At 36.5% G+C, this 27,999-nt stretch overlaps 2 protein-coding genes across 2 annotated transcripts; both read left to right on the forward strand.

Annotated features, from left to right (window-relative positions):
• Window positions 1–494: 494 nt before the first annotated feature.
• Window positions 495–12,648, forward strand: LOC107660526 (fibronectin type III domain-containing protein 7-like). The gene is made up of 14 exons (XM_016449853.1): window positions 495–620; window positions 1,018–1,033; window positions 1,621–1,878; window positions 2,610–2,867; window positions 4,345–4,602; window positions 6,186–6,440; window positions 6,539–6,793; window positions 6,899–7,156; window positions 8,974–9,225; window positions 9,318–9,572; window positions 10,723–10,983; window positions 11,080–11,109; window positions 11,318–11,357; window positions 11,993–12,648. Exons 1-13 carry the CDS (start codon window positions 561–563, stop codon window positions 11,347–11,349), a joined length of 2,448 nt encoding a protein of 815 aa, XP_016305339.1. The 5' UTR covers window positions 495–560; the 3' UTR covers window positions 11,350–11,357; window positions 11,993–12,648.
• Window positions 12,649–19,223: 6,575 nt separating this feature from the next.
• On the forward strand, window positions 19,224–27,999 carry LOC107660334 (fibronectin type III domain-containing protein 7-like). Its single transcript, XM_016449627.1, has 10 exons — window positions 19,224–19,341; window positions 20,017–20,286; window positions 21,183–21,446; window positions 21,597–21,857; window positions 23,413–23,503; window positions 24,400–24,722; window positions 24,919–25,182; window positions 25,306–25,569; window positions 25,863–26,123; window positions 27,725–27,999. The coding sequence occupies exons 1-10, from the start codon at window positions 19,224–19,226 to the stop codon at window positions 27,997–27,999; spliced, it is 2,391 nt and encodes a 796-aa protein (XP_016305113.1).

The raw sequence follows: 27,999 nt of genomic DNA on the forward strand, positions 1-27,999 counted from the left end.
AAAAAGGTTATAAAAATGTCAATAATTATCGATACCGAACGATATGAAACATTATATCGTTGATAAATTTTTTTAGCTATATCGCCCAGCCCTAGTTGTCATGCAAGTATGTAATACGATAAATGCCTCTTCAGATTTGTAGTACACTTTCTCAATTCATAATATGAATTAATACCATTGATACTTTTTAATTCTGAAGTATTATCCAAGTTTATATTTAAAATGGAACATTCAATATCTGGTGTATTTGACAGACAATAGAACAAACAATCCTGAACAGCCCATTCTCTGGCAGAGTGGATCTTTTTGTATATCCTCAAGTGTATTGATGGCTACCTGTGCTGTCCTTCAGCGCTGATAGGTCCAGTCTTCCTCTGTGACAGAGGGAGGGGGCACACGTGAACGCTCGGTACTCCCAGAACAATAAAATACCTGTTGGACGGTAATAGAGAGAAAAAAAACAGAACTTAAGCCTCAGCCATTACCCTGCAGAAATAGAGAGTCAAATCAGAAGAAGGAAGTGTGCCCTAAAGGCAGCTGATCTGCACCAAAATTGAGGCATGGAGTCGAAATATTTACATCTTTCTAATATCGTCTTATTGATTATTACTGTGCCACAGGTAAGAATAAAAATTTGTTTTTTCTTATGCATGCGATAAGTTACAGTTTTGGGGAAACTTGCTGGAAGAGTGTTTAAACGTGTACTGGGATTCTTAATAAACAGCATTGTAAAAACAGATTATTTGTAATGCATAAAACAATAGTCCTTTTTATTATACTACTGTCATGTTTTGCACTTGTACACACTTTCAAGTCGGATAGGAGGAAAAATAGCTCTGGATCTAAAATCTGTGCTGAGTGATGCTCAAATAAGCTTCCTTGGCCACTAATGGCACATAATACCATATGACAGAGTAATAGTTTTTCCCTGAAATAAGCAAAGAATGGATGCTTTCTAGCATGTTTTATATATATATATTAAAAGTAATTTGTTGTATTTCTGCTCTTAATTTACAGATATGCAAAGCACATGGTAGGAGATCTTTAATATTTGTCATATTTGGGTCATTCCATGAAATTGGTGCATTTTGTCTTTCATGTAAACTGTAAAAGATGACTTCAACAAATACTTGACACAAACTTGTACTATATGTTATGGATATTCTTCTTATCACATCCAAAAAATTTTTTTTTTCTGTCCCAGTGAAGATGATTTTTGGCCTGTTTACAAGTTTTTCTAGTTACAATTCAAATTAAATATGAAATAAAAGCTTGTATTTATTCCCACCGTCTCTACAGACGTATAACTAATTTTGTAATATTGTAGTGGTGTAAAATCTGATATAATAAACCTGTTATATATATATATATATATATATATATATACAAAAAAAAGCTGTTATCATCCTTTCAGGGCATCATTTTCAGTTTAAACACGTCAAGTTTTGAAGTTAAAACGGTCAGTCAAATCTTTCAACAGGCTAAAACTCACATTTTCAAAATTGACAAGGCGGACCATTTTGAGGAATGAATGACCCGGTTGTTTTCATCTTGTAGTATTAATGAATTGTAACGGGTATTATGATTATTATGCTATCCTAACCGCTTCTCTGTCTGCAGACATCACGTTATCCGTGTTCACCGTCACTTCCAAAAGTATGACGGTCCGTTGGAGCGGACATACCGGCGCGAGCTCGTACAAAATCACCGCCACGCCGAAAAACTCCCCAGAGCCGTCGGTTTTCGCGCAGTTCAGCGGCAGCACGGTGATGGGCTCCGTTAACTCGTTATCCCCGAACACTGTGTACAGGATGCGGGTCGAAGCCATGGACAACGCGGTGAACGTGCTCTGCAGCGCCGAAACGGAGGAGACGACAGGTAACGTTAACGTTACTGACTTTTGTTTTGAGGCGTTGGACGTTACTGACTTTTGTTTTGAGGCGTTGGACAAGCTGTCCATGATTAATTACAAAAGAAAAGTTCAAATCCAATAATTTAAAGTAAATAAAGTTAATTGAATAGTAATAATTTAAGTATTAATTTATTAGAAACATTATTTTATTTCATTTAATGGTTAAATGGTAACGATATTATGTAATAAATGATTAATTCATATGTATATATTTTTTTATTAATTTATTGAATAAATAAATGATTAACAAATTAAACGACTAATTAAGTACCTTACAACGTTGAACTGCAGTCTTGATTAAATATTTACTCATTTATCTACAGGATGTAACAATATTCAAGACTGTGAGAACCATATATATATATATATATATATATATATATATAAACCATATATATATATATATATATATATATATGTATATAAATAAGACACTGAGCCACAGATTTTATGAAGGGCACTTTACAATCTATAAATTATAAATGTATGCTTTTATTTGTATGTGTTTATTAATTTAGTATATTATGAATTATTATAATTATTATAATAATAAAAAAACAGTGCATTTATCTACCATCATTACAAAATTAATAATTGATTCGTATTTTTCTAGAAATGTAGCTATTGGTTATTTATTTATTTATTGTAATTTCATTTATTATTATTATTATTATGTTCTTGTATTGTGTGCCATCAGCTCCTGAGGTCCCCCTCATATACCAGGCTTACTCCAAACACAGTGACAGCATCACAGTGGAGTTCGGTGTGGTGTCTGGTGCCACCAGCTACATCATCCGGGCAGAGAACGAGGATGGGTTCTTCTCTGAAAGCCCGGTGAACACTTCCCCCGGGACAGTGGTCGGTCTGCTGCCTTACACCCAATACACCCTCAGCGTGATGTCCGTCAACACTGGGGGAAGGAGTCAGCCTTCTCTAACTGTGAATGCTAGGACAGGTAAAATGACTTTCATTCAAACACCTTCTGCTTGATTTAAACATGCCTTTTGCTTAATACTTTGGCTATTTTATACTTCTTTCTTCTTCTTTTTTTTTTAAAAAGGGTAACATCCCTACTGTTTGTGACAGAAAAAAAGGATGGTTTACCATGGTTTAGGTGGTCTTCAGCTGGTTACCTGCCCAGCTAGCTGGTCTGCCAGCCTGAGCAATGGAAATGACAAACCAAAACCCCTATAAAACCATCAAACCAGACAGGACTAGCATGATGGCCTACTCAAACTTATACATTTGTTCAAATTTGATATGTCTGTTCAATACATATATCATTCTAAACAATTATGCTAATCTGCGGTTATTAATCAGTTTCAGTCCAAAAACAGTTTACTACCATACTTTACTGATTTAATATGGATTATGGAAAACGTAGTCCACAAATCCATGGCATAACACTATAAAGATTAAAAAAAAAAAACCTTGTAGACTTCCAACCAACACAGACATTTTCATATAAAGCTCATTTTATAAAGATAACACAACATAGAATAGAAGGAAACTTGAGCACTATTCCCTGCTTGGTTGACAATGAGTTGGTATTTAAAACCTGTAACAATAACACAGTATTGTTTACTCCAGCTATTGTGTAGAGTTGGTACCTCTGGCTCTACCGACTGTTGACGGTAACTGCACCTTGAGCTGGACTTTATACCCAAAACTGAATGAAAAGATAAAACCATGAGAACTAGGCTGTTGCTTCTCCCCAAGGAACGGCTTTGACGTAACATAAGAGGGACGGGTTTCATAAAGTTTCATTTATAACAACAGAACTTACACTCTATCTCATTTCACCCAACAGACACGCTACAGGTTGTTGTTTCCGTCTCAAGATCCTATATCTGTCCCTATCAGACATTTATACTAGTATAATTTTAAAACTAATCATAGTATATCTGCAGATAAGCACTGGAACATCTCACAACAAATAATATTTTTCCTATAATAGTGTATTAAGGGGATAGTCCACCCAAAAATAAAAATGCTATCATTATTTACTCATTGTCATGTCATTCTAAATATGCATGATGTTATTTCTTCTGTGGAACACAAAAGAAGACATTTTCAAGAATGCTGGTAACCAAATGGTCCCATTGTCTTCTATAGTTGACAAAAAATATAGATATGGGACTCAATGGGACCCAAAATTGTTTGGTGTTCCACAGAAGAAAGAAACTCATACAGGTTTGGAATTAAATGAGGGTGAGTAAATGATAACAGATTTTTCATATTTGGGTGGACTATCCATTTAATTTAGTTTGTTTCAGTTGTAATGATCGAAACTCACCACTAGGGGCAGTAACTGTTGAGTCTTTGCCTGTGATTATGCACTTGCTGTTTTGTCAACATGTTCTATTCCTTCTGTCTTTCATTATGCTAATAAAATGAAGTTATTAAAATATATATTTTTTCTCTGTTTGCAGTGTTGGTAGCCCCAGATCTGATTTCCAGCTCCCCCAGCAGTGACATCATTGTGATAGAGTGGAATCCAGTGGACCATGCTGTGCTGTACAGCCTGGTCATGACCATGGAGGGCTCAGACACGCGGGTCAGACTCAACACGTCTGAGACCAATATGACCTTCACTGACCTTCAGCCTGGCACCACCTACAGCATCAAGGGCAATGCCTGGGATCCAGATGGTAACCAAGGAGATTACATCATTGTCTACCAAATCACACGTAAGGGCTTACTTGTTTCTAGTACTTTAAACAGAATGTGTTCACACAATGCATTTCTCAATAAACTGCTTGGATCTTTTAATTGAAAGAGGCGGGACCCAGTGTCCCACAACCAGCATGTTCAGCCTTACAAATTCTCTCATTCCGTGAAGTGTTTTGCCTGACTCTGTGTACTAGAAAATCTGTTCATAATTTTGTAAAATGTAAATAAAACTATGAATCAAGAATTTTCAATGAAGAATTTTAGTAATCAGTTTTGGGTCCCATTGCCTTCACAGTATTTTTTGTCCAAACTATGGAAGCCAATTGGACCCAGAATGTCTTCTTTCAAAATATCAGCTTTTGTGATCCACAGAAGAAAGCAAGTCCTAAAACATTTTGCCACATGTCTGCCAATGGCTGGTGACTAAGATTTATCATCCATAAATATTGTTACCATCCATGAAACTTTATATGCATTGTTTCATTAAAAATATGCAGACCAAATTGGGGAAACACATCTAATTGCAATTTATTATTATTATTTTTAATAGTACAATATTAATATTTACAGTTGTTTTTTCTTTGCTTTCAAACTTTAAACCATAAGGCTTTTATTTGGGCAGAAAACTATAGGGAAACTTCAGATATTTTTGATGAATTCTGAGAGCTCTATGACCCTTCCATAGACAGCAATGTAATTACCTCGATCAAGGTCCAGAACCGTAGCAAGGAGATCGGTAAAATAATTCATGTGACATCAGGGGTTCAACCGTAATTTTACGAAGCTACGAGAATACTTTTTGTATGCAAAGAAAACAAAAATAACGACTTTATTCAACAATTCGTCTCCTCCGCGTCACCCTGGTGCCATTTTGGAGAATATCCACTGAACATAAACAGCGTATGCGTTTTCTTTGCGTACAAAAAGTATTCTCGTAGCTTTGTAAAATTACGGTTGAATCCCTGATGTCACATGGATTATTTTACTGATCTCCTTGCTACATTTCTGGACATTGATCGTGGTAGTACCCTTGCTGTCTATGGGAGGGTCAGAGAGCTCTCAGACTTCATAAAAAATATCTTAATTTGTGTTCTGAAGATGAACGGAGGTCTTACGGGTTTAGAACGACATGAGGGTGAGTAATTAATGACAGAATTTTCATTTTAAAATTAATTTTTTGGGTGAACTAACCCTTTAAACTCACAGCACTTAGAGATGAAGTTCATGGAGCAGCATTTACTGCTAACCGCTCAGAGACAATGTTATCATGAGCAACTTGTGTGAAAATCTCATAGCACTTCACTATGAAACACACACTAGCCTAGATTATCTAATCATATAATTACAATGCAGTCTTTTGATAATCGTGATAAACCATATTGCATTCTCAGGCATTGTTAGAATTAGTAAACAAAGTTCCAGGCCAACTGGCGGGTAACACTGTTTCATATACTCAGATTTTTACTCACATTTGCTGCTTGTTGAGTGTTAATTTTAGGCCCTGAATACAGGTTTGGAACGAGAGGGAGTATATATATATATATATATATGATGACAGAATTTAAATTCCTCTCTCTTTCTGTCCCACTGTCCTCTACAGGTCCTACTGTCCCGGGAGATGTGCAGGTTCAGTTGGCGCCGGGTCGCTCTTTCGATCTGGCAGTGTATTGGCAGGTAGTCCGTGGTGCAGATGCGTACACTGCTGTGAGCTCAACGGGCCAAAACTGCAGTTCCTCCTTAGGCACCTACTGCATAATCAGTCCCCTCAGCTGCAGCCAGAACCACACCATCACCGTCACAGCACAGAATGAGGCCGGACCCAGTGAACCTTCAGCTCCACAGGACCTTCTCACCTGTAGATTTTACTCACACACACACACACATACAAAACCACACATATGCATTAATAAGGAGTTGTGCAGTTCTTTGTTGTCTTCTTTGAATCATTTTCAGTCCCATGTCCTCCTGAGCTGGTGTGGATTGAGGAGCCGACAATAGGGAACTGTTCCGTCACATGGTCTGAGGTTCAGTGGGTGGATTACTATATCGCCTATGTAAAGAGAGATGACGGCTTAGAGGAAAACTGCAACACCACTGGCACGACCTGCTACTTCCAGTGCATATGTGGCTACACGTACCTCTCAACTGTGTTCGCTTACAACCTGGCCGGGACCAGTCCACCGGGTCAAATAGTCAACTATACTACAAGTCTGTATTTCATGCACATAGATTTACATTTATTTATTTAACAGATGCAATTTTGCACAAGAATATTTGGTACGAAATCTGATATGCATCTCTCTCTGTCCTCAGTCCCCTGCTGTCCAAACAATTTGTCAGTGTCTCTGATTTCCACCGAGACTTTAGAGATTTCGTGGTCTTCAGTTCGAGGAGCTGAGTTATACGAGACGATCGCTGCAGACGGAAGTGAATGGATCCACTGCAACGACACGGCTCCTGTGTGTGCGCTCTCTGATCTCACCTGTGACAGCCTGTATAGCGTGGTGGTGCGGCCCTGCAGTGAGACACAAGGATGCAATAACACCTGTAGTGCACATACACGCCGGACAGGTACACACATAAATGCTCATTTGCATGTGAACCCACAAGATACTGCTGGGCAATATGCCGCATACAAAAAGTACCATGATGGTACCATGTTTTGTTGTATAGTTACAATAATAGTACCATGGTTTTTTTAGGTACTTTGAATACAATGTAAATATAATGTAACAATTATTGAAATTAACATTGTATAAATACAATTTCATATACAAGTGCAATTGCATTTATTCAAAGTATTTCCAAAAATACAATGGTATAATAGTAATAATAATAATAAATTATAGTAATAATAATCAATATTATTACTCAAAGTACTTCTGAAATACTGTTATAATTATATTATTATTAGAAATATTAATGATATTTATATAACTATTAATAATATATTTGTACATAGTACCTTTAAAAGTAGCTTCGTACGGAGCCCCGCACATGGCATGCAGGAAAAAAATAGTAGGCTAAATCGTGTGCACGTTTGACTATTTCGTTCCCTCGATTTATAAATTGTGCACACGATTTAGCAAATTGAGGGAACAAAATAGTAATCGTGTGCACGTTTTAGTACATCGAGGGAACGAATTAGTAAATCGTGGGCACGATTTATTTATTTATTTATTTATTTTCTTGCATGTCATGTGCGGGGCTCCGTAGCTTCGCAATGCACTTAACATTATAAAACAAAGATATAAAAAATAAATTACTAGTGTGTGGTATGCCACATAAAATAAAGTACCATGGAATACCATGTTTTGTGGTAAACTTACCATGGTATTTTTGAAGTACTTTAACCAACATGTACATACAATATAAACAACAATTAACAACAACAATGGTTGTTGTTATCATTATTATTGTTAACATATAGTACATATACTATATGTAATAACATATGTTAAAATACTGTATATTATATATGATGCTCAAAGTACTTCCAAAAATACCATGTTATAATATTAGTATTGTAATAATAATATTACATATTATTATGATTATGATTAAAATATTCATGATTTATATAAATATTAATATTGTTTTTATATAACACATTTAAAGGTAGCTTTTCAATGCACTTTTTATATAAAAACAAAATGACAAAAACAAGATATGAAATAAAAAAATTATTAAGCATATTTAAAAATATAAATAAAAAAATAAAATCAATTATTTATGAAAAAAAATTAACATGGGTAGAAAAAAAATATTTTTTTTAATAAAACAAAACACAAAGTGAAAATAGTAAACGTTTTCCTAAAATAATCGGAATAACTTTAGTTTCATTACCATGGTATATTTCAAAGTACTATAGTATTGCTATACTATATGTGACCCTGGACCACAAAACCAGTCATAAGGGTCAGTTTTTTAAATTGAGATTTATAGATCATCTGAAAGCTGAATAAATACGCTTTCCATTGATGTATGGTTTGTTAGGATAGGGCAACATTTGGCGGAGATACAACTATTTGAAAATCTGGAATATGAGGGTGCAAAAAAAATCAAAATATTGAGAAAATTGCCTTTAAAGTTGTCCAAATTAAGTCCTTAGCTATGCATATTACTAATCAAAATTTAAGTTTTGATATATTTACAGTAGGAAATTTACAAAATATCTTCATGGAACATGATCTTTACTTAATATCCTAATGATGTTTGTCATAAAAGAAAAATCTATAATTTTAACCCATACAATGTATTTTTGGCTATTGCTACAAATATACTCGTGCTACTTAAGACTGGTTTTGTGCTCCAGGGTCACATATGATCTTATCACTGTAACATGGTATCAGTTTTTATGAAATTAAGCTTATTTCTCTTTCTCTCAGCTCCCTGTGCCCCTGTGATCCTCAACGTGACTCAGGTGAACTCTTCCATGGTGGAGGTGTTCTGGATGGCTACAAACACCGAGGCTAACTACACTGTGATCGCCATGGGTCTCCCCCACTTGCTCACCTGCTCATCCAGCGGCACTTCCTGCTACATCAGTGTGTCCTGTGGATCCACATATGACGTCAGCACCTACGCAACAACCACAGCAGGACAGAGTCTTCCCAGCTACTCCATTCCCCTGGAAACAGGTGCAGTAATGAAGATAGAAAACATCCGGAAATAGATAATTAATGGTTGATAATGGTCAAGCGATAAATAAATGTCCCCTTTCTCTCTCCAGGACCCTGTTGTCCAGAAACTCTGAGTGTTGAGCAGGTGACCCAGTCTATGACAAACATCACTTGGTCGGCTGCCACAGGGGCGGGGTCTTATGTCACCTCTTTGACATCCCCCAGAGGTCACGCCAGATGTCACACCATGGACAAACACTGCCTGCTGGGATGCATCACGTGTGGCACCAGCTACAATGTGTCGCTGGAGGCTTTCAGCATTACTGGACATAAATCAGAGTGCAGTTACCACGGTTTCTCTGCAAGTGAGTAAAGTAGCTTTCTCATGGCATCACTACAGATTAGACACTAACATATTTAACCACATAACTGGTTACTAGTCATTTACTCGAGTATGTGCTTTAGATTAAACATGGTGTCCTTTTTCCAACAAACTTCTTTTCTTGAGAAGTGCTTGTTCACATTCTATCTATCTATCTATCTATCTATCTATCTATCTATCTATGTATCTATCTATCTATCTATCTATCTATCTATCTATCTGTCTGTCTGTCTGTCTGTCTGTCTGTCTATCTCTCCATCTATCCATCCATCTATCTATTTATATGATTAATTAAAAATAATATTTATTTTATATTTAACACCCTTAAAAATAGTTTTAAATTCATATAAGAAAACTAATAATAAGGAATTAAATACAAATATTTAAAATAATAAATATAATAAAGAATTCAAAATAAAAAAATTTGAAATTATTAAAAAAACAAAACACAAAATTATTCACTACAGATTCAGCATTTGCAAACATTTGACTGGTTAATAGTCATTTACTCTAGTAGATGCTTTTAATTCAACCTGGTGTTCTTCTATCAATTTATATTTTAAGCTTGTGCTCTTTCTTTAAAATAATAATAATAGTAATAATAATAGTTATTAGTATTATTACATTTATTATTCCTATTTATATGAATATTATTAATACTTGTACCTTTAAAGGTAGCTTCTCAGTGCACTTAAGAAAACAAAGACAAAAACAATATATGAGAGTAAAAAGAATGAAGATTAATTACAAATAAAAAAGTGAAATGATTAATAATAAAACAAAACACAAAATCAAAATAGGCAAGTAAAGGGTTTCATTAAAACAACATCATGTGATTGAGAAATAAAAAATTAAAATCTAATATATGACAATGTGACATTTTGTTTATCTAATGTCTAATTTAAAAATATATTTAAAATGAATGAAATCAAATCAAATAAATGACAGTTGGAATAAAGAAACAAGCAAAATGTCTGTGTAAATCAGTTGTAAAACCATTTTTTGCATAGATTCAATATAATCATACTTACTAATGGTTTTAAGAATGATTTACGTAAAGTTTTGAATAAATCAATGAAAAATGGAAACTTTCACCATTCTATCTCATTTTCATTATCTGTAACCTCTCTCAGGTGCATGTTGTCCGTCCAGCGTGAGACTCTACCGGATGGATAACAACACTCTTCGGGTGTACTGGCGCTCTTCTCCCGGCCTGTACAACTACACAGCCGACCTGCACGGTACCAGATCCAACTACACCTGCAGTGCCACAAATGGGGCTCATGGATGTGACATCTCTGAGATCCTGTGTGGGGAAGTATACACTGTCGTGGTCGCTCCCTTAACACAAGAGGGTTCGAAGGTCACATACTGCCCCAGAAGACACTACTCAGGTACAAAATGATGTTTTAATTATAAATAAAAAAATATGAATAAAACATCACATTTTAATCTTGTAAAATGACGTTTCTTTATTTTATTTTTTTCAGTCTCCTGTTCTGGAAACACTGTGGGAATGGGTGTGTATTCTTATTGAAACTCATCTTCAATCATACACTTTTAAATATTTATAATATATATTAATATAATATTATATAATTTGAATATTATATAGTACTATTTTTAAAAATATACACGTCAAAAAATAGACATTTAGAAATGACAAGCTCTTCCAAGCACATTCTCTATGACTCAGTGCTATATAACTGCTTTTCTGTGGATCTGCAGTGATCTATCGAGGCCGGAGGAGTGTGGACTAAACCGTTTTGTGAGTAATTGCACATAAATTATGACTTATAATGTTTACATTTGCTGTCATCACACACAAGATGCGGAGTCTCATGGGAAAGATTTACCCAGGGCATCCGAAACTGGAGGCCTTTGTGTCCACCATAAGATCAGATCACCATAAGACATGTGGACATGTTTATTGCTATACAGCCTGTGACAATAAAATATGACACTTGTGCTCTTGGGACTCCAGATGTGCATCTCAGTCAAAATGTCTTCAGATATGATAAATGATAAAGTGTCTTGTTACTTGTCTTAAAACATTTAGGAATAAAAATAAATCTTATAAAGTCTGAAAAAATCAAATCATATTTGAAAAGAAATCCTACTTAAGACATTATTTTCATGACAATTAAGCACTTCCCCTGTGTAAAATAATATATACACACACACACACACACACACACACACACACACACACACACACAAAAGTGTGTGTGTGTGCTGAGACGCTGTGGAAAAAAAGACAAAACTATTATGAGAATGTTGCAGGATCTTGTCTTTGACATGACATGAATGATGTTTAGGCCATATACATTTCAGTGTGTATATGATCCAAGTTGGACCTCCCGCAAATGTCCGGTTCTCATGTCTTTTTGTCTTCTGTCAAAGGGCACAGATGAAAGAAGATGGAGCTCTGACGTCATCAACGGAGACAACAGGGCATTCTCTTCTCACCACTTTCATCTCGCCACATTTATATACTGTTTGCCAGCAATACCTATAACAATTGGCTCAATGAAAATGTATGTGTATCTTTAAGGTCTGTTAAACATGAAAACAAAAATATATATTTTTCAATCAAATTGTTAACCATTTCTAAATGTGTGATATTTTATACATACATTTCCTTTGTATTATTAAGTTTGAATTTATACTGTAGTTTTCTGATATTCAAAGCATTTCATGAAGCCCAAATGTTTACATGTCCAAAAAAGTAATATCATATTGTCACAAGAAAAATGACTATGTTAATGTTGTGTAATGATTCGAACAACACTATAAGCATTTGTAGGAATTCCCCTAAGCAGCAAGCCTCCAAAGGGAGTGGACCAGTGTGTTTTATACAGGGTGGACCTCCTCTGAACTAGGATGGGAAATTCGAACAGCACAAGTTTCATGTTCAGTGTCTGCCCCAGGTCATGTGTCCTTTGGATGATATATTACATTGAATTTGCAAAATATGTATGTTTACTAATGACCTACAGCCTGAGAACCTCAATGCAATAGCAGCCTTTAGTACTCTTAATAAACAGCATGAAGCATTACATATTGAGAATATATTTTCTTTATTAACATTTCAGATTCAGTTTTGCCACTATTTGCTATTTATATATTTATTTTATGTACGTTATAGGGCTGCTAAAGTTAACACACTAATTCTTTAGATTGACTAAATGTTAAACACTATTAAATTTATTTGACAATTTTATTTGCATAATTTGACAATACTGTTCTGTTTCTAATAACTGGTGTAAACAGTCAGAACAAGAACCAAAAGGTTTCCATCTCAAATGCAGAAAAGTCGCAAAAGTCGTAAACCACACATTTATCAGTTGATAGGAACTTTCTCTTTCTCTACCTTTTCATTGAAGATCAGCACATGACTCGTGGCTCATATGCATATTTTTCTATGTATCTAATGGCACATGTATTGATAAATGAAACCCAGATGGGAAACATTATCATTTTAAGCTGCAAAATACCTCAAAAAAGAAACATCCACGTCACGAACATAGATTTCCTGAGCTGTGTTATCATCTAGGCTACTTCATGAAAACCAACACACCAGAAGATATGTTCTCTTACATAACACCATATTTAGTGGCACTTGCTAAGCATCACTGTTATCAATACTGGATTTGAACACACCCTGAACAATAAATATGAAACTTCAGTAACTCATCCTGCACCATCTGTGCTATGGGTGATGTGAGCAATACCTCAAATCAGATGAAAACCTTCCACAGATTTACACTGAAAACCAGAATATCGTATAGAGACTTATCAAATATCGTATAGAAGCCAACTAGCAACCACCCAGAAAACCCAGATACCACATAACATATAAAACCACCAGGAACAACCTTGCAAACATTTAGTAACATCACAGCAACCATAATAGCAATGTTGTAGCAAGAACCCACAACATGACATTTTCTTTAGATTTTTACAGTTTTTAAGAAATTGTAAGTAGTGCTGCAATCAAAATGGATTTTTTGGTCTCTTTTATTGTCCATCAGGTTGTATTTTTTTTTTTTTTACAATTATAAGTCTAATCACTTAAGTGAATAGCACACAACTGCTCAAAAAGTCACATGGTTTGAAGCATCATATTCATGTCCACAGCACAAACATCAACGTTTAATATTTTGTTGGGATATGAACTATAATAGAAAACTGGCCAAAGAACTCATATTTGATATATCATATACAGTACTGTGAGTGCACTCTAAGTAGCTTTGTGTAAGTGTCAGCAAAATGCATAAATATAACAATAACATTGCTGACAGATGCACTGATTTGAACTGATATTTCCTTTTTGAACTTTTGCCATCTGGTCGGCGTTACAGAGCACCGAATACCAGGACAGCCAGGCACAAGAACAGATTCTTTCCCCAGGCACACTGAAAAATTGGCAATAAAGCTCTTTCTGATTCTGATTCTGATTCTGATATGACAGAGAGATACCGTACAGCATGCGGGTAGAACGTGAGACAGACCTGTCATTGTCTTGCATGAACATTAGGTGCCTAAAACGTGAGCAATGAATAGCTTCTGAGAGAAAAGATGTGCCTTAAACGCGTGCCATACAAAGACACTGATCATTCATCCTGTGGGAAAGATTAGCCTACTGATTATACCAGGTAAATAAATACTTATAGATTTGGTTTCTACTACAAGACATTAAATCTCCTGATTCTAATATTTTTCTTCTAAGCAACAGGCCCAAGTAGGCTAATCTCAGATTCGTCTGTAGAATATACTATACAACTTTTGCCAAGATTTTTGCGCCAGTTTACTGCATGAGTCGACGCTAATTTCCGAAAGTCAGAGCTAGATTTCACAGAATATCACGTAATGTATTATGGACACAGACTATATTTATTTTCGCTTCAGACTATGAATCCATCCAGTTGGAGGATATGAAACATGTTTGATATTTTGACATTGACTTTTTATCTCACAATTCAGATTGTTTTCTTCTTCTCGCAATTACAAGTTTCCATCTCACAATTCTGACTTTTCTTCTCAAAATTGCGACGTTACATATCGCAAGTTCGACTCATAAACTCGCAACTGTGCGTTTATTTGTCGCAATTCTGAGCAAGTTAGAATTGTGAGACAAACTCGCAATTCTGAGAAACAATGTCTGACTTGTGAGATATAAACTCAAAATTGTGAGATAAAAGGTCATTGCGAGTTTATATCTCACAGCTCTGGCTTTTCTCAGAATTGTGAGGAAAAAAAAACTGGGAAGAAAAGTTACAGTTGTGAGAAATAACTCGCAACTGCCAGATAAAAAGTTCACAATCGTGAGACAAGAAGGCTTTCTGTTCTTTAGGCCTAACGGGCTTCCATATGTTTTTGCATGCAAGTCTTATAAAGCCGTATAAAGCCAAATGTGTGGAGCCCAGTGTTTTAATATGTGTTCAGATTTGAAAAGTTGGGACCCACTTTATAGGTGTCGTTAACTATTATGTTCTTACATTTAAATGAATAATTTGATACAATGGAATTATTGTGTAGCCTACATAAACGTTTTTACATTGTACTTGTATTTGAAAATACCACCCTGTATTTACACCCGTAATTAATTTCTGTAGTTACACCTACCCCTTAAACCTAATCATACCACCAAACCTGTCCCTAAACTTACCTGTATCCCACCTCAATAGCAGCAAAAGTGTTTAGCAATTAAACATGAACACAATAGGCACACAACAATTGTCATTATCAGTTAATCATTATTTTATTAAGTACATAGTGTTTAAAGACACCAAATATGAAGTGGGACTAAAAGCTGTGTAGTGTATTAGCACATTAATATTATAGCCCTTTACTCTGTCTCATTTGTTTCAACTTTTTCAATGAATTTGAGGAGAAACATCAGACATTACTTCAGTGCATCATACCTGAACATACTCCAAGTTTCCTGAAGAACAAAAAGGGCCACATTTGAGTAATAAAGCATCTTCGGCGATGTTCTGAAGGACAAAGTATGATGGTTGTGATGGAATTTTGTTCAAAGTTAAACGTTTTGTTTATACGCAACTTAAGTTCCAACGTCACCTTTCATTATAATTATGAAGGTGCACTTTCTGTTTAAGTCTGAATCAAGCTCCTTCTCAAAAACTATGATTAGTGCTTCCACAGAAGAGATGAATTAAACAAGTGATTCTCATTCACTACTGGGAAGCAAACCGGATCAGGCCTGGAATCCACCTGTGTTAAAGTAAAAGAAACTATAACATTAAAGACACTGATCTTAACCACCATACAAAACCATTTGAGCTGGCTGGACACAGAGTTGGGTGTATGTTTCAGGCTCTGAATCGAAGAGGCAGATTTGCTTTCCCTTATAGCTTCTTCTTTCTGGGATCAGTGAGACCGAGACAAAGACACTCTATTCCTTCATTATCTTTCTCTTTAAAGTACCAGCACACACTGTTTTAGGCACAATGATGAATTTTGATAGCGTAACATTCTAGTGCTTTCGGCATTCCCAGTGCAGCTCAGAAAGGAAGATCTCTCATATTTTGCAGTGACGAGGCTCTAGAATTTTAAACTTTATAATATTAGAAGAAATAAGATATAGCATTAGCAGTTATGTATTAGACAGGTGTGACCTACGGCCACTTCCTTACAGGAAATTGTAAGCTAAATGATCCTGATGGAAGAGAAGGGGGAAAAAAATCAGAGAAAAAAAGAACTGCTTCCGAAACAAGATTACATAAGTTGAATGAATGACACAGTGACTAAAATAAACAATAAAAAAGCTTTTATCAAAATACACAAAAAAAGTGAATGACTTACAGAATAGAGTTGAAATTCTTTCAAAATCTCTCTCTCTCTATATATATGATTTGGTAAAAAAAAGAAAGAAAGCTAAATAGCTACAGTTTTACACCTGTTTCACTTTTATTGGCAAATTAACTGCACATGTATGATCTTTGACCACTAGTTTGTCATTTTTATCATTATATCAGCCAATATTCAGCTTAAGATGCAGATAAAAAAATTAAGAAAGCTAAAAAAAGTTTTCTATTTAAAAAAAAAATATATTTGATATAAAAACAATGGCGTTAAGAAGAATAACGCAAAAAAAAAAATCTCCATTTACAGTATGAACTCCTTTTCAGTTAATGTACCATTGTGAATTCAGTGAAAGGTAAATGAATAACTTTATAATAAATGATTTACTGAAAACAGTCATCAATCCAACTGAACTGATTCAATTCAGTTGCAACCTTACATGAGTCAAATATGCAAATTGGTTTCAATCAGTATTCATGTCATTTATTGGAAAAAACAAATTCAAAAGACCAACCCATTCACAAATTCAACATCATCATTACAGAAGACAATATTAAACCAGTACTAAAGTGAAATAATAGGGGAAATATGTTTAAAATCCAGTAATTTAATCTTTCTTTAACATTACACCAGACTGCTTGAGGCAAGCCAGTTCAAGGATGGGAATTTCACTCTTTCCATTATCCTGAGCCTGTTTCCCTGAAACCTAATGACTAACAACCTATCCTATATCACTTACCACTCAAAAATAATCCTAACATACCAGTATGCTCTTCATTTAAACTAATTATAATTTTAAAATAATTATTAAAAATATGGCGCTTATCTAGAAAGAACTAGTGTCAAAGTTTGTGGTCTTCATTTGTCAAACAATAACCCCCAGCCTACCCTTTACCTATTAAAACACACACACACACACAGACACACACACACACACACACACACAGAGAGTTACTTAGATGATGTCTTCAGCCCAGAGGCATCCACCTGCCCTCATTTTGCATTTTGGATGCACTGATTGGTTCTCACAGAGCAGGTATACTTGCACCGTGCCACCAAAGATTTCAGATTTCTCTCCATATTAGCAAGCGTATGTATCATAACTTACCTGTAACTTATTAGCACCTTATACATCAAATCAGAGATGCATCTTCCAGGAACACTGTGCATCTTTGTAACGCTATTTTCAGTGACACAGGTATTTATTAATCTTTTATGATCTGTTAATGATTTATTGTTCATTTTTTGCCTATGAAATCCTTATGATTAATTTGAGTATCATATTTTTCTTTGTTCGAAGGTAAAAGAAGCTACCGCAAGTAAGTATTAAAATACTTATTTAATATTTATTTTAGAATATTAATAATGTTTAAAATTATGTATCACAGTTCAGTAAATTATGTTTCATTTATATTAGGAATCTTTTTTTTTTTTAACTTTAGAAATGTATTTAACTAAATATATAGTATTAGTGCACATTGTTGTATCTTGACATTTTTGTCTCCTCCAGACTGTAACATAACATCAATATCATCATCCACTGCATCATCTCTGCTTGTAAAATGGAACAAGTTTACAGGAGCGACAAACTATATTCTGGATGTCAGGGTTGTGAATGCAACCAACACAGCACCTGTCACTATTACACTCACTGCGTCTGCTGTGGAGCGACTGGTCCAAGGCTTAAGACCGGGAAACATTTATCTAGTGACTTTTAAAGTGTTTGTGTTCAATTATGTGACATGCATCAACTCCCAGACAGCACAGACAAGTAAGTTATCGACCCACACATTTCTTAACAAATTTCTGGACTTGTTACATTTTTAATTAATTTCATTTCATTTGTGCATGCAGTTCCTGCCACCTCACAAATAACATATTCAAAGGCAATATCAAGCACCTCCATCAGGTTTGACTGGTCCAGTGCACAAGGAGCCGATAAATACATTTTGGTGGTGAATGGAACTTTCCATCCTGAGACTCATAACCTCACATTCACCTCGCTAAGTGGACAGATAGACAACCTCCAGCGAGCCACTTCGTACAGCTGTTACATTTATTCCGCCAATTCTGCAGGACTCGGCACCAAGAGCCTTGTCAGAACCATCAGAACATGTAAGTCTATTCACAGTTCTTTCCAGTTTTGTGCTATTTTACAGCAGCTTTGCTACCCTGTCAATGAAATCTTGCCTTTCTATAATTGACAATAAGAAAATATTTTTGTTCCACAGTGGTGCAGCCACCAGATAATGTGGCTGTGAACAAGTTAACGCAGACCACGGCTGGCGTAACATGGAACAGCGTCTCAGGTGTCCTGCTTTACCAGCTTTCAGTGATGGCCAATAACAAGCCGGGATTTCCCCCGCTTATTAAGAATGCCACTGCTGCCGGTGTGAACATCTCAAACCTGGAGCCGTGTACAACATACACAATAGGGGTTGCATCTATCAACATGTTCCTTGAACCAGGAGAGTCTAATAATGTCACCTACACAACTTCCAGTAAGTCAAGATGAGGCAGAACATTTCAGAGCGAAACCTTTGAATGAAATCATAAAGCAGTAGATTTATGCCTTGATGTGTTTCGGATGCTTCTAGACTTGCCTAACCAAGACTTCCTTTAAGAAAATTCTAGTCCAGAATCAATACTAAGCATAAACCAAGCCTAGAAACCAATGCTGGTTTTTGCAGCATCTGGATATGCAGATCTATAACATATGACTTCTTGTTTATCTCAGGCATTGCAACAGTTTCCTCCATCTCTGTGGAGTACAGCTGTCTTACTTCTACGGCAACGGTTAGTTGGGATGTGGTTTTTGGTGCCACGTCGTACCGTGCCGTCATTACAGATGGTCAAGGCCGGTCGCTCAACTGCACTTCAACGGACACCACCTGCCAGATCTCGAATCTGGTCTGTGGAGAACGGTACGCAGTACGGATTACAGCCATCGCTAACTGTGAAAGCACTTCCGACGGCAGCTACATCTTAGAGACAGGTAAAGATGTCCTTTCTCAAAGGTCACGCTCACACCTGATCCAGTCCTCTGGGAGGTGAGCAGGAAATCCTGTCGTGGTGTAGCAAGTCTGAGGGGGAACACACCCAGGAATTACTGTCATGTAGATTCAATTAGCTTTACAGTCTATTGAGGCAGATATTTTTTATGGAAGGTCATGCGGTATCAGGAGGCAGTCCTAACTTAGCCCTTAAGTTAGTAAATCTACCTGCCTTCTCTAAGGTTATCTTTCTCAGGTTGTTTTTATCTACTCTCCAAAAATGAAAACTCTGTCATCATTAATCACCCTCATGTCAACCGGTATGGCTTTCTTTCTTCTACAGAAGATATTTTGGAGGGATTTTGTCCATAAAATTAGTCAGTGGGGTCCAATGTTGTTTATTTTGGACCCCATTTACTTTCATTGTATAGACAAAACATCGGTTATTCTTGAAAATATCTCCTTTTGCGTTTGAAGAAAGTAAGTCATACAGGTTTCAAACAACATGGGCTTTCATTTCTGGGTGAACTGTCTCTTTAAACCAAAAAGGAATTGTATATTTCACTAGCAAATGCATTTCTTAACCCCCTTCTCTCAAACTAACAGCACCATGCCCACCCAAAGCGCCAAAAGTGTACCGCGAGTGCTCCACTAATGTCATCTTGTTCTCGTGGGAGCCCACCAACAACACGGCTTATTACTTCGCCATTGCTGTGGACTCGGATGACCTGGTAATGGAATGTGTCACTGTGGAAACCTCCTGTTATTTCACCGACACCGTCTGTGGTCAAACCTACAGCTTCTACGTCAGCGCCGTCTACTCCGGAGGACTAGACTGCAACAGTGGAAACACAGAGGGTGTGGTGATCAAAACAGGTGAGTTGGTCATTTTGGTAAAAATCAATAAATATTTAATATTCCATGATTTTCCATGGGACACATAATTTTGCAGTTGTTTATGTTTGTGTGTTTGTTTTCGGGTTCAGAAGCCATTTAAAAGACAATTATATTATCGATTTAACTGCACTAACAATATTGGATGGGAACAAAATTTGAATTGAATTAAGCTGGATTATGACACGAACTCTGCAATATCAACACTGTTATTGAAAAACAGAGTTCTGGCATGAAACTCTAGATGGTGCAGTCTGATAGGTCTAACTCAATCTGACCTAATGACATCATTATCACATGGCACAGCTGATTAGTTCTCTCCTGTATCGGTAGCCAATGAGCTCGCTGCTCAACATTCAAATATATGATTAGTGTTTGCTGTAGCAGTTGCTTCAGAAACCCTCCACCTTCCCCAGCTCCACCTGTATAGATCTGCTACGAGGTGATTCATGTATGCTATATGGGGGTTATTTCATGTATGTTATGTTTGCAGCAGCAATATTTCTTACATGCTCAGAGCAGCTCATGTTGTAGCAAGTCTCAGTACTTGCTCTGCCGCAGCAGCAGCAGCAGCAGCAGCGTAGCAGATCTATTCCGCCAAGACCAAATACATTAACATTGTCATGTACATTACCATGCCAATCCCTCCGAGAGTTGTCATGACAGAACTGAACTGAATCAACTTTGAACTGAATTGAGGTGAAAAAATGAGCTACTTCGGAGCCGGATTGAACTTCAACATTAACACTGTTATTTTCCTGTTTATTAATCTGAAGCTCCATTGAAACAATCTGTATTGTTTGAAGCAGATAAAGTGTCTTGACTTGTTTTAAATATAAATCTTAATTTTGGCCCCCTCTGTCTCCTTACCCATGAAGCCCCATGTTTGCCGCAGAACATCTACACGATTGCAAACTGTAATAGCATCAGCAGTGCCATCATTACTTGGGACGAGGCCGCAGGAGCCGAGGCCTACGTTGTGGAGGCCCGCGGTAATCGTAAAGATTTCTACAACTGTACGTCTGCAAACACAAGCTGCACGATAACAGATCTGGATTGCGGAGAGAGCCTGAGCGTGTGGATTGTTGCCACAAATGGTGAATGCACTACTGATCCTGTGCTGGGAGATGTAGCAGAGACAGGTGAGTGATTCTGGGTACTGTGGTAATACAATGGTATTCTTTAAATTGCAATATATATAGTGGTATAGGAATATGCACTTACAAAAAAGTACTGTGGCATGGTATTACATGATGATACTATACACTATGTCTCTTTATCTCGCACTGTAGTTCCCTGCATACCTCAGAATGTGTCTGCTGTGGAGACCTGTAGTTCAGACTCCGCCTCTCTCACATGGAACTATGCCAACGGTGCCATCTTCTACATCGGAATGGCGACTCACGTGAATGGCACAGTTCACACCTGTGTTGCCATGGCGGCAGAATGCACAATCCCAGACCTGCGATGCGGCGAGGCGTATGATGTGTATGTCATGTCAACTAACCTGAAATGCAACAGTTCTGAGAGTCAACATGTCACCCTGCAGACAGGTAGGTGCACAGATGATCAAAAAGAATGAATAAAAGGGGCCAGATATTTAAAATGCTAAATAAATTACCAAGTAAAATACAAAAAGTTGGATGAATAGAAATTGCTAGATATTTAAAATTAATTGCTTTATCTGGTTTATTTATGAAATAATGTGAAAACTAAAATAAAAAAGGGGGCAAGGGGGCCAGATAATAAAACATAAATAAATAAATAAAAGGGGTCAGATATTTAAAATGTAAATAACCAAAAATAAAAGAGGATGATGAAAAGGGGACATAAATTTAAAATGTAAAACAAAAAATAATGTAAAATTAAAAATAAAAAGGGATGAGACAGCAAAAAAATAAAAGGGAAGAATAAACAGATATTTAAAATGTAAAATAACAATTAATAAAAAAAGAGTCATAATAATGATAAAAAGGAATAAATAAAAAGGGCCACATATTTAAAAATAAAAAAATACATTTATAAACGTGTATAATACACGTTTATAAAATACAAACTGTAAAAAAAATTAAAAGTAGGAATTAAATGACACCGGACATCTAAAATGTAAAATTCAATAATATCGTAAAATAATCATAAAACAAAACTTAAAAGGGGATGAATAACAGATGCCAGATATTTAAAATGTAAAAAAATAAAATGGTATGAATAAAAGGTTAAATATTTAAAGTGTAAAATAATTAATACAAAGGCCCAGATAAGTAAAATAAAAAATAAAACAGGATAATTAAAAGAGGCAATATATTTAAAATGTAATATAACAAATAATTTAAATCAAAAAATAAAATGGGATGAATAAAAGTGGCCAGATATTTAAAATGTAAAAAAAAGGATAAAGAAAAAGGGACATACTTTTAAAATGTAAAATAAAACAATAAGAGAGGATGAATAAAGGGGCCCAGATATTTAAAATATAAAAATAACATGACAAAAAATAAACACAAAATGTTCAAATAAAAATTTAAAAATGGTAATTTTATCTTTTTAAAAAATCTTATACTTAACATTTTATATATTAATATGAATTTCAATTTGGTTTAAACTGTCCATTTAAGACAAAAAGGAATTGTATATTTCACCAGCAAATTAATTTCTCTAAAATATTTGACGTTTATATAGTGTTTTACTGTTTTTATACTTTTATATAAAAGTAAAACAAACGAATTTTTGCTGTATACCAAGTAAATCTGATACATTCTCCATTGTAGCTCCATGTGCTCCGGTTAGCGTGGGGGTCACTAGAGACTGTGCAGCAAATCACGCAGTCGTAAGTTGGCAGGCCCTTCAGACTGGGAGTCTGTGCACAGCAGTACTGCAGGATGAACATGGGCACTCAGTTAATTGCAGCTCCAGCTCTAACAACTGCACATTCGCAAACCTGCTCTGCGGAATGAACTACAACGTCACAGTCACAAGGAATGATGATCAATGTGGAAGTCTGCCATCCACACCCATTCAGATACAGTCAGGTAACAGTCAAGTGAGCATACATGCTCATGTTTACACAGTAATAACAGACCTTTGAAACTGACTATGTATCTCCTTTAGCTCCCTGTGACCCTCAGAACATCACAACTGTGCTCCAGTGTGACACCAACACGGCCAACGTGACATGGGCTGCCAGTGCGGGAGCTAATGGGTACACGGCAATGGCAACAGACGGGCAGCAGCAACGCTTAGCTTCTTGTCACTCTATGGGGACTTCCTGTCAGCTGACCTCTCTGCCGTGTGGGATGAGACTAAATGTAACTGTCCAAGCTGATGGCGCCACCTGCAACAGCAGCTCTCAACCTAAAGCTGTAGTGGAAACAGGTGTCAGCTCACATTAACATTTGCTAATTTCAGTGATTCATAACAACGTGTACAGAAAATGTGGTCCTTAAATACATTAGATATATGAATTTCAGTGCATTAGATAGAAAAAAGTGGCATTTGGTGGTTTATTTTATCCAATTCTATAAATAATATATACCTATATATATATTCCAAGTATTTTAACTGTTTCCCCCCAAATCCCAGCATGATTTAAAAAAAAAAATTATACACTACCATTCAAGCATTTTAGGGTCAGTAAGATTTTTTTTGGGAAAGAAATCAATAATTAAGTAAGGACAACATTGATAATGTTCAAATAAATGACCTTTTGAAATTTATATAAAAAAAAAAAATCTGAAAACATTTACCTTTGTTTCTGCAAAAATATTGAGCCAGATCAACTGTTTTGAAAACTGATAAGAAATTTTTCTTGCACACCAAATCAGCATATTAGAATGATTTCTGAAGGATAATGTGACACTGAAGGAATAATGGCTGCTGAAAACTCCTCTTTGACATCACAGGAATAAATGTCACAAAACAGCTATTTTAAATTATAATAATATTTCACAATATCACTTTTTTAATTGTGTTTTTCATAAAATAAATGCAGCCTTGGTGAGCATAAGAAACTTCTTTCAAAAACATTTTACTAACCCTTAAAGTTTTGAACAGTAGTGTATAGTGTATACACTTTTTATATAAATATTTTTTATATAGCCTATGTTTTCATATAACTTCCTCTTCTCTTCTCTTCTCTTCTCTTCTCTTCTCTTCTCTTCTACCCTGCATTCCCACCAATGTCGCTGCTGCTCTAAACTGTACATCCAACATTGCTTCCATCACCTGGCACAATGCCCTTGGTGCCACTTGGTACTTGGTAAAGGCAGAAGGCAACCAAGGGTACAAGACGTCCTGCAACAACACTGTCACACACTGTGATATCCCAAACCTGCAGTGCGGCCAGGAATATTCCATCACAGTCATGGGCATGAATGGTGACTGCATGGGCCCGGCTAGCCAGCCTGTCACTCTCGTCTCAGGTATTGAACTCTAGCTCATTAGTGATAATTAGAGATTGGAGCAACACAATAGTTTTCCTGAACTATTAGCAACCACCCAGAACATCCTAGCAACCATATAGCAACATCTTAGCAGTTTTTGCATGGCAAGCACCATTCAGTAAATGTAAAAACATATACTGCAGTTTGACGTGTTAACATTTTTGTCATGTTGCAGCACCATGTCCCAACACTGGCATTCAAGCCAGTCTGGACTGCAGCACCAACTCAGCACTCATTTCTTGGACACCAGGCAATGGTTCGCTAAGTTTCAATGCAATACTGCAGTCTTTCCAGGACCCCCAAAAGCACAACTGCTTCACCAACGGCTCCTCCTGCAGCATCAGTTCACTGCCGTGTGGTCAGCACTATAACATCAGTGTTACAGGACACGGCCAGACCTGTTCAACCTCTTCTAAAACCTTGGTCACTCTTGACATGGGTATAACATAAAATAACAACACAGTGCATTTAGATTAAACTCTAATTTGGCAATTCTTCTGGCATCAAATGATCCATTGCGCTAAAATCTTCTGATTTTGTGCATGACTCTTTTCCTTTCCAGCTCCATGTGTTCCCACTCAAGTCAATGTGTCATTATCCTGTGGGTCGGACACTGCATCTGTTTCCTGGGCAGCATCTAGTGGCCTTGTTTCATACTATACAGTAACAGCAGTAGATGATAATGGACATACGCTAACCTGCAACTCCAGCAGCACTTCCTGTGACATCAGCGGCCTGGCGTGTGGTCAGGCGTACAACGTGTCAGTCACAGCTATGAGCGTGGACTGCACTGGGCAACGTAGTGACGTGCGTCGTATCAATACTGGTAAGTATTTTCTCTAAAATTGAATTTTGCATACTGCAAGTTTGTAGCGTATAAATCCAGAACGTTTAAACTATAGTACACAATATTATTCTCTACAGCACTTGAAATGTGAATGTTGCTAAAAAAAAAAAAGAACACGTTTACTGAATAATTCAAGTGCTTTGACGACAATACTTCACATTTTAAATGTATTTGACTGCACACCAAAGATTCTGCCGAGAAAGATTTGTTTTTAACCTGGAATATTCCTTTAAACATGCTAAAGTAATACTTTGTTTTCCTTTGTCTCTCAGCACCCTGTGCTCCACAATCTGTGGTCAGTCAGCTCTTAGACTGTCAAACAGGTGATGTTCAAATTAGCTGGCAGTCGAGTAAAGGGGCGCAGATCTACTATGCTCAAGCAAAATCTACTGACAAGACCCTGGTGTGTAACTCCACCTCCACGTCCTGCATCATCCCTGCACTCGGCTGTGGGCAGACGTACAATATCACTGTGGTTGCAGAGGCCAACGGCTGTAGCTCCAACACCAGTGCGATCAGTCAGGTCACGGCAGGTACAGTACCATTTGAACAAACTGAAGGCTTCCATTCTAAATAAATATGCACACAATTGCTCTCAATCATACGTCTAATATGTCAAAAACAGCTCCATTAATCTTTCTTGTCACATCAAATTTAATTACGATTTACATGAATCACAATATTTTCTATTTAAAACAGCAAAATTTGACAAAAGAACAGTGCATAATGGAGTGCAGCAGAGCAGCATCAAGAACATCAAATATACAATCTGGCCATATCTAATTTTTGTAGGGGATGCTGTACCATCAATATTCATGGTGGTTCCAGCCTTTGTTCCTCATATCAAAAACCACACTCTACATTTCTTAAACATAAGGATATGTCATAATACTGAAGTGAAACAGTTTGCAAATACAGTTTCATGTTGACTTTAAGGGATAGTTCACCCAAAAATGAAAATTACCCCATGATTTACTCACCCTCAATCCATCCTAGGCATATAGAATTTCTTTCAGATGAATACAATCAGTTATATTAAAAATGTCCTGGCTCCTCCAAGCTTTATAATGACAGTGAATGGGGGTCGAGAAGTACAACTTATGAACTTATGGCCTTTTGAAGTGATGCATTTGTGTAAGAAACATGTCTATATTTAAAACTTTATAAACCTTAATCTCTAATTTCCGCTAACTGTCATATGCGTATTAACGAGAGTGGCGTTCCAGCAGATGATGTAGGTGTAGCGTAAGCTCCGGTGAGAATATGTTAGTTTTGCGAGAACCAAGTTTTGTTTACAGCAAAGGAAAACCAGTCTCCTCTTGGCTTTTATCGAAATCCTCCAACATTTTTATTTACATATCCTCATTTTGTACTGCTAATTTGTGACTGGTGTTTTGTTTTGCTCTCTCCTCTGTGCTTCCGCGTTCGTCACTTCCCACTGGAGCTTACGCTACTTTCATCCTATGTCATCCGCTGGAACGCCACTATCTCGTAAACACGCGTACGACAGTTAGCGGAAGCTACAGATTATGGCTTAAAGGGGTCATATGATGCGATTTAAATTTTTACTTTCTCTTTGGAGTGTTACAAGCTCTTGGTGCATAAAGAAGATCTGTAAAGTTGCAAAGACTAAAGTCTCAAATCCAAAGAGTTATTCTTTATAAAAGTTAAGAGTCAACCACGCCTACCTAAAACGGCTCATTCTAACACGCCCCCACATACCTACGTCACTATCTGGGAAGATTTGCATAACGCTGCCCAAATGTTCACACAAAGAAAGAAGGCGTCACCAAATAATTTTATTTTTAGCAGCATCATATGACCCCTTTAAGTTTTAAATATAGACATTTTTCTTACACAAATGCATCACTTCAAAAGCCCTTTATTACCCCCCCCCCATTCACTGCCATTATAAAGCTTGGAAGAGCCAGGACATTTTTTAATATAACTCTTTTTATTTATTTTTAATTCATCTGAAAGAAGAAAGTCATATTCACCTAGGATGGCTTGAGGGTGAGTAATTCATGGGGTAATTTTCATTTTGGAGTGAACTATCCCTTTAAGAGTGAAATGCTTAATACTGGAGACATGCAGAATAATAGTCTCAGCATATGTATTTCTGTTTCTTCTTTAGCGCCGTGTCCACCTACTTCTGTCGCTGCTGTTTTGGACTGCTCTACTAACACAGTCTTAGTGTCCTGGAGCTCCTTGGCCATTTCCGGGGTTCATTACACAGCAAGCGCCATTGGCCCATTGGGGCCCTCTAGTGGTGTGGAGTGTAACACAACAAACTTGAACTGCACTCTTGCCCACCTGCAATGTGGCAGCCAATACAACGTCACTGTCACTGCTACCCAAAACAACTGTACTAGCAAATCCAGCACGGAGTACTCCTTAATTACAGGTTAG

This window comes from Sinocyclocheilus anshuiensis, unplaced genomic scaffold (assembly GCF_001515605.1).
Source record: "Sinocyclocheilus anshuiensis isolate Anshui unplaced genomic scaffold, SAMN03320099.WGS_v1.1 scaffold850, whole genome shotgun sequence".
Taxonomy (NCBI): domain Eukaryota; kingdom Metazoa; phylum Chordata; class Actinopteri; order Cypriniformes; family Cyprinidae; genus Sinocyclocheilus; species Sinocyclocheilus anshuiensis.